At 49.3% G+C, this 11047-nt stretch overlaps 1 protein-coding gene across 1 annotated transcript; it reads right to left on the reverse strand.

Moving 5' to 3' along the window:
• Window positions 1–2248: 2248 nt before the first annotated feature.
• LOC123075925 (uncharacterized) lies at window positions 2249–4002 on the reverse strand. Its single transcript, XM_044498424.1, has 2 exons — window positions 2703–4002; window positions 2249–2495 (listed from the first exon to the last, which is right to left on the reverse strand). The coding sequence occupies exons 1-2, from the start codon at window positions 3941–3943 to the stop codon at window positions 2351–2353; spliced, it is 1386 nt and encodes a 461-aa protein (XP_044354359.1). The 5' UTR covers window positions 3944–4002; the 3' UTR covers window positions 2249–2350.
• Between the last annotated feature and the right edge of the window lie 7045 nt (window positions 4003–11047).

The following is an 11047-nucleotide window of genomic DNA, read 5'->3' on the forward strand; positions in this document are numbered from 1 at the left end:
AGCTCCTCCACCGTCCCAGTTTCAAGGTCAAAGATGCGCATGAATCCGTCATGGTGGTAGAAAATCATCATGTTGCGCTTCTCCTCTAACATGTACGGCCTCATAATTCGTGGAGTGTCTGAATCCGCCACCACCATGATCCTACAAATGCAGAACCACTCGGAAATACCATTCACAGCCTTCCAGATCACTAACACAGGATTATCCCAGTGCAAATAGATCAACGAAAGCTCCCCTTCGATGTCCAACATGAGGCACGGGTTACAACTCCTTGGGCGGTCCTTCTGGATGAGGGTCCTCGTCAAGGAGACATGGCCATCCTTGATATACATGTCAACTGTGCACAAACATGACATGAGCAAATCATAATAGAGCCAGTGTGCCGTGTTGTGGGATACGACGGCGGGACCGCGACAAATCGGGGTATAGTTGGCGGTAGATGCATCGCTGAAGCACTTGCTGGGCTTGCTCCAGCTGGCTTCGTCAAACGAGAATGTGTAGAGATTGTATTCCGGGTCGATGATTACCACCTTGAAGAACGATGAGTTGCACTTCTTGCTGTTCGAGTGATAGTATGCGCTGCTCAGAACAGCAAATCCGCTCTAGGAGTAGTGTGAGGGGTCAGGATCGACCTGGATGCAGTTTAGAGGTGGAAGCACGTGGTACTCGTGAGGAGCAGGTTGCACACCGCCAGGTGGACGGCCGTTGTGTGTTAGCTTTAATCTTGATTTCATTGTATCCGCATGTTGGTTTTAGGTCATGCATGTAACTTAGGTGATCTAGGGAGTAGCTAGTCATCAAGACTTCAGTTGAGCGCACGGAGAAGGCCAGATGCCGGGCTGCCATGCCATGCGTCGGGCATGGTGAGATGCCGATGGTGCCGTGTGATACGGCGATGCCGTGAGAAGCGGCAAGGTGCGCCGGATGCTGAAGCACTGACGGGCTATAGCACTGCATGATCAAGTTGAACCAAGTGATCTAGTGAGGTGGTTAGTTGCATGCTTGGGCTGGAGTCAAGCCGCCGGCTGGATAGATAAGTCAGAGCTGGGAGAATCAATTAGTTGGTTAGCTAATTGGATGCACGCATGAGTTGTTAGCCGGTGGTGCATGCACGTCCTGAAGAGATTCTAGGAGTGGCGTCGTGTGTGCTGTTAGTGGCCGAGTGTGGCGGCCGTGACTTGGTGGCCTGGCCGGGATGTGCTTGAAGGCCAGCCTCCTGTGTATTGAGTAATAGAAAAGTGAGGCCATGAGGGCTGAGGAAAAAACATATAGCGTTGTATACACCAAGGGAAGGACCTCACGGCAAAGCTCTTCTGGTCTCCCTTGGTACATGTGTGTGTGCGCGCGTGCTTCTCTTTGTCTTGTGTGTTCTTGAGAGAAAGTACAAGAGAGATGATAGAGATTGAGAGAATAGAGAGCTGTGCGAGGCAGCTCGAGACAGAAGAAGAAGAGGCGCTGCGAGGAGGCGGCGCCAACATTGTGTCCGGGTCAGCGCCGGCCCTATGAGGGGAGAGGCTCACGAGGAGGAGGCCGTGGCGGGAGACGAGCGGCTCCGCGTAGATCAGGAGCTCCGATGCAGCCGGCACAAAGGTACTAAGGGCTCAGCGACCACATCCCATCGCCTCCTCCGGCCAGCAGCGGTGAAGAAAGGACGGGTCGGCCACGAGGCCGTGACATAGCTTGCACGACGTGGCGCATCGGTAGAGCGCCGCCGCGTCGTCCTTGACATGGACGAGGATCTCGAGGACCTCGTCGTCCGGGAGGGAACGCGAAGCCGCCGCCCGCTTCATCGGCGTATCCAGCTAGGGTAGGGTTACGCCGTCCACGCTAACAAACTTTTCTGCGATTCCTCCGGTCATCCGATAGATGGAATCGCGTTGGATAGGTTTTTTTAGGGAAATCGCGTTGGATAGTTGACCTACAGCCCAAATTGCATGCGTCCGGGTACTGTACGTCTGTACGTACGCCCGGCCGGGGTGTGTTTTGTGAAACCGTGTTGCTAAATCTCCTTTTGAAATTCACAGAACCTCAAACAATTTATCTGCAGTATTTTATTCTTCTGTTTTTTTATTGTATTTTGTGCTAGCTCGATTGCCACGTACCTTTACTAGTTAGGGCAGCCCTACGCCGGCCGGGCCACGTCGTCATCCAGGAGGTAAATCGAAACTGCTGCCCGATTCATCTATTTTTCTCGAATACGCCCGTTTTAACAAATGTGGTTAGAATTTGGTGATACACTTAATTTGAGATAACATGATCATTTTTTTTCTTTACTAATATACCGTGAGCTTCTCTTTTTCAATATATCCATAATAAATCTTCACATAGAAATACACACGTCCTAATATTATCACCATGTGGAGCTGGCTATCTCCTTTCCTTCGTCTGTTGCTTTGCCACGGCTGCAAGTTTTCCCGCGGCCTCTTCCCCTGCGTCGCCTACTCCTTCTTGGAGCTGCCTCTCCACTGGGAGACGGGACCGGAATGCCGGATTCGCTAATCAAAAAACAAAAGAACAAGCCATCAAGATCGTCCAATATATATTTTGTGTGAGGAAGACATCAAATTTAGAGCACGGTAATTAAAATTATCGATGTTAATGTGAAGCAGACAATCAATCAATCGTGTAAAGTAGTAGCAACACTTAATCAGTCTAGCTAATTGAGGTTCATTACTTCTGCAAATCAAACCAAGTATACATACCTGGCAGTACCAAGACGAGAAAGGAAGAGCGCCGGCCAGTCCATCTCCAGAGGCACAACATCTAGAGGGGTGCTAGGGTGTAAGCTGCGCCAGTCAGCCACTGCCTCCACTGTCCCTGTCTCTAGGTCGGCTGAGTACACGCGCCGACGCCTGTTGTTGACAAGTAATTTCCCACACTTCTCTCCTAGTAGTATGTAAAGCATGTCCCTGTCGTGAGTCTCCGTCCTCCTAGGTTGTATTAACTCTACTGTATCAGTGCAGAGCCATTGCGAGGTACCGTGTGCACTCTGGTGGTCCTCTTGCTGTCTCCATATATCTAGCTTGGGACTTGCTGCCTCTTGCATCTTTAGTACCGAGAGGGCGCCGCCGGTTGTAGCCAGGCCAAGGCATGCATGATCTTCGATATACATTGCTGGGACGGGGAGCCTTGTGAATGTGATGTCGCAGCTCCGGGCATCTAGCTTAACAAGGCAGAAACATTGCGCCGTCCAACTATTAAATAGCCAGTGGACGGTGCCGCGGTGCACAATGGCGTCGCTTTGACACAGTGAGCCGAGGATGTCGGAATCTATGGTGTCGCTGAAGCACTTTGTGTGCTTACTCCAACTCTCATTGCCGGACGAGAACGTGTGCACGTCAAACTTGAAGCCAATCTGGTGATCGCGACCAGTGGTGATGATTATCACTTTGTAGAAGGACGAGGTGCTCGGTGGCTGCTCGCCGTCACCGGAGCGACAGTCATCACCGGATAGGACGGCACAGCCGTGATGCTTGTACTCACGCAAGCCCATAGAGCTGTCCAATAGAGGAGGGAGCATGTCGCATGTGCCAACGAGCAGGTTGCACACGGCCAGGCAAACGACCCACCAATCATCCGTGCCACGGGCCGGGAGGAGGTGCACAAGGAGGAGGCCACGATGCGAGACGAGCGGCACCGCGCGGTACAAGAGGCTTGCCGGGACGTCGTGCACGAAGGAGCTGATGGCACGGCGCCCATGGCCCAGCGGCGACCATGGCGTCGGGACGAGCACCTTGGCCCCTTGATCACGATGCCGCTGCTTGTTGAAGAACCCGGCGAAGGAGGCGCGTGAGTGGTCCGGCCACCGGCACCGTAGGAAGGAGGGATCGGCGACGAGGTGTCGCCAGCGTCTGCATGCCACGGCGCAACGGAAGAGGTCGGCCGCGTCATCAAGGCGAACTAGGATCTCGCGGAGGATGTCATCCGGGAGCGAGGCCGCCATGGCTGAGTAGCGTGCGTCGATGTGGGGATGAGTATAATTGGCGTACGTACCTATTTCTATTTTGGTGGTCGTCGACGTCGATTGTTAGAGTTAGACTCGATCTCCAATCACCAATACAGAAAAAAGATCTCCAATCCAACTACATGCTGATCTTACGTATCCAGGACACCGTATCCATATCTTATTCCTGTTTTATTTTATAATACAGTACTAGTAGACGTTAACTTCCTTTCCACTTTATCTAGTTGCATGTAGGCAGGTAGGGAAGTGATTGAACCCGTGACAACATAATTTTCTCATCTGAAGATAGTTGCTCTCAGTAATGTCTCCCAAGCTCTCACCGTAGATTCTATACTTTTTTTTCGAGAGTACGCCAATAGCGTACAATATTTTTATAGAAGGCAGAAGGATAATTACAAGAGTCCAAACTTAGATGCGCACATCCAAGCTGGCCAACCCCACTCCAACACCAGCCTAGACACACACGGCTACACTCTCACAAAAGGATCTAGACCTCCAAAACCAAGCCCTGCACTAGTCCAATCTACGATCTCAGCTCGAATGACCGCCACAAGTTGGGGAGGTGACATCTGATCACGCGGCATGTTGAACACCCTCGCGTTGCGCTGCTTCCACAAAGCCCAAGCCGTTCCTATGACAAAGGAGTCGAAACCTCGTCGCACTTTGCCATGTAACCTCAATCTCTGCTCCGTCCACCAAGCAGTGAAGGTGATGTTTGTGGTCGGCGCAATGATGTTGAGCTGGAAGGAGTCAAGGCAGAGATGCCACACCTCGCGAGTGTACACACATTGCATCAGGATGTGGTCCGCATTGTCTTCCTCTTGGAGGCAAGTGAAGCACGGAGACGTTTCCTCTTGGAGACCATGTCTGGCACGTCTGTCAGATGTCCAGAGCCGATATTGGACTGCAAGCCAGACAAAGATCTTGCATCGAAGGGGTGCCCAGCTTCTCCAGATGCCCTTCGCCGTCGGGGAGCGCTCCAAACCCAAGCAAAGCCTATGGTAAACAGATCACGCAGTATAAGATCCGGAGATATCAGCCGGCCAGGTGAACAGGTCAGGTCTCTGGTCGTTGGTCGGGACCGTGAAAGACGTGAAAGATGGTTGGCCAAATGCATTTGCACCGTGAAAGAGATATCACCTTGCACATCCGCGGTACAAGCATTCCCAGACAAGGCCTGCCTGACTGTCCTTCTCTTGCGAACCCTCGTGCTCACCATCTCGGAGATGAGGGGAGCAATCTCAGCGACCGTAAACCCGTGAATCCATCGGTCTATCCAGAATAAGACCCTCTCGCCATCTCCAACACTGATCTTGACCAGGCTGTTGAACACCCACTACTAGGAAAAGGGCTATAGCTAATATGGACATTAATGGCACACCATGTATGTGGCGCACCAGATACAGATACGCCATTATTGACATATTACTAATGGCGCACCTGGTGTGTGGTGCGCCATTACTAGTTTTGAAAAAAAATAAAAAAAATTGTTAGCAGTGGCGCACCAGGGGATAGTGCGCCATTACTAGTTGACATAGTAATGGCGCACCTGTACAAAGTGCGCCATTACTATGTGTATGACTGGGTCAAACCTTGTTCAAACTTAGTAATGGTGCACTTTGCATAGGTGCGCCATTACTATGTCAAACATAGTAATGGTGCACCTGCGCCATTACTAAGTTTGACCAAGTCATACACATAGTAATGGCGCACTTTGACAGGTGACATAGTAATGGCGCACTATCCCCTGGTGCGCCACTGCTAACAACTCATAACCAAATGCACCACCCCCCCGGACCGCCTTTTCAGTTAAAAAAATAAAATAAAATGATGGAAATGCCAAAAAATAAAAGAAAATAAGTTTCCCACGTGATATGTGGTCTAGTTGTTGGGAAAATTTACAAATATGAATTTCGACTTTATTTGCAAAATCTCTTTGGAATTTAGTAAAATTTGCATACGAACTTGGATTAAAAAGTTTTTTATTTGAAAAATCATCTAGTCGAAAAGTTACATCCGAATTCAGAATCCCCAAAAACCTAACAGAATAAACGATACGGGGCTTTTAAGATCTAGAGGGGGGGAAATGAAAAAAAAATCAAACTTACTAATAGCGCACCATTTGCTAGGTGCGCCACTAGTAACAGAAAAAAATTGGTTTCGAATTTTTTTTTTGAAAAAAATGTTCAAAATATGATACATAATATGACCGGGAAGTTTGAAATATTTTTTCAAAATTTCATCACACTCATGAACATGAACAAAGTCATAGACATCAACAAGGTTTAATAGGATTGATATGATAGATATATCAACAAGTGCCTGTTAAGTGAGCTGGTGCTGGGGTTGGATAGAACTACGAAGTTAAGCATGCTCAGGCTGGAGTAGTGTGAGTGAAAGAACATGCGGTGCCCCCATGTTTGGTTTTGGTAATTGATGACAATCTCTATGGACTAATGGTTGCCTTGAGTTATATTTGAAGGATTTGTCCATAGGCATTTCTTGAAGTTCATGTGTTGGTTTCAAGGAGTTTATGTGGTGACCAAGGTGTTATTAAGGAATTATCCAAAGATTGGTCATGTGAGAGTTGAGCTTATTGCAAGCATGTCTTGGAGAAGAAGATTGTGTGATCATTCATATATATCTTCAAGACATCATCCAAATGAAGAGAGTTGAAAAGATTCATGGTTGATCAAGACTAAGTCAAGAGTGAATCAACTTGATCAACTCACAAAGCGTAGAAGATGTACCGAGAGGGATCAAGCGATCCCATGGTGTGGTAAGCATTGTCAATTACGCTTTGTGTACTAACCCATGATCTTCGTGAGAGTTCTTTGTGGGGTTAGGTTGCGGTGTGAAAGTTCAAGTGAAGCATCGTGAAGAGATCAAATGCTTGAAGCTTGCCGTCCATTGTGGTGACAATGGACTTGTGAAGATGTTGCGATGTGCAAGTTCAAGTGAAGCATCATGAAGAGATCAAATGCTTGAAGCTTGCCGTCCATTGTGGTGACAATGGACTTGTGAAGATGTGCGGAAGAGTGGCTCACCCATAGTGGAGCATGGGGGAGCAATCAACTAGTCTTCATCGAGCCAACGCAACCAAGAAAGGTGGTACAACTTGTGGGAGTCAAGATCGTCATCATCTAGCTCAAGTGGACCATGTGCAAGGCAAAGGTTTGCCCTTGATAGGTTTTCTATTTTACCGGTCTCATGATGGTAGTTGGGAGACCGGGTTATAGGATCGATTGCCGTACTATCAAGGGGGGGCTCTCGATGAGTAGCTTGATCGTATCATTCGTAGAGAGCTCAAACCGTTGCATCCTTGCATCATCTTTATTGGTTCTTGTTTGGTTCTTTTCTTTGTGAGTTTTGGAGCTTATGGTCATCTTGATGATAAGCTCGAGTTCATCGAAAACGGAGTTCACTCGCATCTTCTATGATGTTTTCGATGTTGGAGGTTATGCCGGTTCTTCTCGGTTGGAGGTTTCACTCCTCTATTTGTTGGCATACCTCCCCTGTTTTGATGCTACTCGTCTTCCTCTATCCAACAAGCTTGAGTTTGCTCAATTCGGAGCTCATATGCAGAAGTTATGGCAGCTTTGGTCCCAGCGGTAGTACCGCGGGCCGGAGCGGTAGTACCGCTTGGGTGCTACAAGCGGTAGTACCGCTGGTAGCCCCCAGCCGTAGTACCGCTGCGGTCTCGTACTAGTACCGCCTCGATTCGAGGGGTCTTTTTCGTGTCGGGTTTTACGGTACTAGCCGCGGCAGTGGGGGCCGTAGTACCACTCGTTTGCGGTAGTACCGCTCTGGGCCCAGCGGCAGTACCGCGAGGGGGAGCAGTAGTACCGCTTATAGGGGCAAGCGGTAGTACCGTTGGCCAAGCGGTAGTACCGCTCTCTGCGGGGCTGAAGTGGGGGTAACGGTTGGATTGTTCCCCCCACTATATAAGGAGGTCTTCTTCCCAATGAACCTAATCCTTTGAGCTCGTGTTCTTCCCCCATTGTTGACCTTCTTCGAGCTTGCTAACTCTCAATCCCTCCATGGATTCTTGCTAGTTTTTGAGGGAAAAGAGAGAGGAGATCTAGATCCACATTTCCACCAATCACTTTCTCCTCTATGTGAGGGGAACCCCTTGGATCTAGATCTTGGAGTTCTTGGTGTTCTCCTTCTTGTTCTTCCTCTCATTTTCCTCCCTAGCATTAGTTGCTTCGGTGGGATTTGAGAGAGAAGGACTTGGGCACTCCGTGTGCCCTTGCCATTGCATTTGGTGCATCGGTTTGAGTTCTCCACGGTGATACGTGGAAGTTACAAGTTGAGAAGCTTATTACTCTTGGGTGCTTGGTGCCCTTGAGCTTGTTCCTCTTGGGTGCTTGGGCGCCCTAGACGGTTGGTGGTGTTCGGAGCTCAATCATTGTGGTGTAAAGCTCCGGGCAAGCGTCGGGGTCTCCAATTAGGTTGCGGAGATCGCCCCGAGCAATTTGACGGGTTCCGGTGACCGCCCCCAAGGGTTGCCAAAGTGTACGGGTTCGGTGACCGCCCCCAAGGGTTGCCATTTGTACGGGTTCGGTGACCGTCCCCAAGGGTCCCTTAGTGGAATCACGGCATCTTGCATTGTGCGAGGGCGTGAGGAGATTACGGTGGCCCTAGTGGCTTCTTGGGGAGCATTGTGCCTCCACACCGCTCCAAACGGAGATTAGCATCCGCAAGGGTGTGAACTTCGGGATACATCGTCGTCTCCGCGTGTCTCGGTTATCTCTTACCCGAACCCTTTACTTATGCACTTTACTTTGTGATAGCCATATTGTTTCTTGTCATATATCTTGCTATCACTTAGTTGTTTATCTTGCTTAGCATAAGTTGTTGGTGCACATAGGTGAGCCTAGTTGTTGTAGGTTTTGTGCTTGTCAAATTAACCGTTAGGTTTATTCCGCATTTGTTCAAGCCAACTGTAATTATTTTAAAGCGCCTATTCACCCCCCCCCTCTAGGCGACATCCACGATCTTTCAGTGAGGATGGGTGACCTTCCGGAAAGTTTGACCACGGAGCGCGATTTGACTTGAGATTAAGCATATTGACCCGAGATTAAGCCATAGTGGCCCGAGACTAAGAAAAAAACAAAAAAATTCAAAAAAAATTGTTAGTAATGGCGCACTTCTATGTGGTGCGTCATTACTAAGTCAGATAGTAATGGCGCACTTCTAGCATAGTAATGGCGCACTATAGGTGCGCCATTACTATCTGTGATAGTAATGTCGCACCAAATGTGCGCCATTACTATTTGTTACTAGTGGCGTGGTAATAATGGCGCACCTATAGTGCGCCATTAATGGCAAAAATAGGTGCGCCACTAACAAGCCTTTTTCTAGTAGTGACCATCCTGGCATTAGCATCCTCAGCCATCGGGAGCCCTTGCCAATGTCTGGACGGATCAGTTCGGCGAAGCCATTCCCAGCACACACGCAGCGCGATTCCCTGCCTGCGTAGGTCTCGGACTCCCAGCCCACGACGGCACACCGTGTCCCAAGCTACAAGGCATTGTCCGCCATTGACCTTGTCTTTGCCCGCCCAGAAGAACGCCCTAATCCATTTATGTTGGAAATATGCCCTAGAGGCAATAATAAATAGGTTATTATTATATTTCCTTGTTCATGATAATCGTTTATTATCCATGCTAGAATTGTATTGATAGGAAACTCAGATGCATGTGTGGATACATAGACAACACCATGTCCCTAGTAAGCCTCTAGTTGACTAGCTCGTTGATCAATAGATGGTTACGGTTTCCTGACCATGGACATTGGATGTCGTTGATAACGGGATCACATCATTAGGAGAATGATGTGATGGACAAGACCCAATCCTAAGCCTAGCACAAGATCGTGTAGTTCGTTTGCTCAGAGCTTTTCTAATGTCAAGTATCACTTCCTTAGACCATGAGATTGTGCAACTCCCGGATACCGTAGGAATGCTTTGAGTGTGCCAAACGTCACAACGTAACTGGGTGGCTATGAAGGTGCACTACGGGTATCTCCGAAAGTGTCTGTTGGGTTGGCACGAATCGAGACTGGGATTTGTCACTCTGTGTAAACGGAGAGGTATCTCTGGGCCCACTCGGTAGGACATCATCATAATGTGCACAATGTGACCAAGGAGTTGATCACGGGATGATGTGAGTTACAGAACGAGTAAAGAGACTTGCCGGTAACGAGATTGAACAAGGTATAGGGATACCGACGATCGAATCTCGGGCAAGTAACATACCGATGGACAAAGGGAATTGTATACGAGATTGATTGAATCCCCGACATCGTGGTTCATCCGATGAGATCATCGTGGAACATGTGGGAGCCAACATGGGTATCCAGATCCCGCTATTGGTTATTGACCGGAGAACGTCTCGGTCATGTCTGCATGGTTCCCGAACCCGTAGGGTCTACACGCTTAAGGTTCGATGACGCTAGGGTTATAGGGAAAGCATGTACATGGTTACCGAATGTTGTTCGGAGTCCCGGATGAGATCCCGGGCGTCACGAGGAGTTCCGGAAGGGTCCGGAGGTAAAGATTTATATATGGGAAGTCCTGTTTTGGTCACCGGAAAAGTTTCGGGTGAAATGGAATTGTATACGGGATTGATTGAATCCCCGACATCGTGGTTCATCCGATGAGATCATCGTGGAACATGTGGGAGCCAACATGGGTATCCAGATCCCGCTGTTGGTTATTGACCGGAGAACGTCTCGGTCATGTCTGCATGGTTCCCGAACCCGTAGGGTCTACACGCTTAAGGTTCGATGACGCTAGGGTTATAGGGAAAGCATGTACGTGGTTACCGAATGTTGTTCAGAGTCCCGGATGAGATCCCGGACGTCACGAGGAGTTCCGGAAGGGTCCGGAGGTAAAGATTTATATATGGGAAGTCCTGTTTTGGTCACCGGAAAAGTTTCGGGTGAAATCGGTAATGTACCGGGACCACCGGGAGGGTCCCGGGGGTCCACCAAGTGGGGCCACCAGCCCCAGAAGGCTGCGTGGGCCAAGTGTGGGAGGGGACCAGCCCCAGGTGGGCTGGTGCGCCCCCCCACCAA

The sequence above is a fragment of the Triticum aestivum genome, chromosome 3D, assembly GCF_018294505.1.
Source record: "Triticum aestivum cultivar Chinese Spring chromosome 3D, IWGSC CS RefSeq v2.1, whole genome shotgun sequence".
In the NCBI taxonomy this organism is placed as follows: Eukaryota; Viridiplantae; Streptophyta; class Magnoliopsida; order Poales; family Poaceae; genus Triticum; species Triticum aestivum.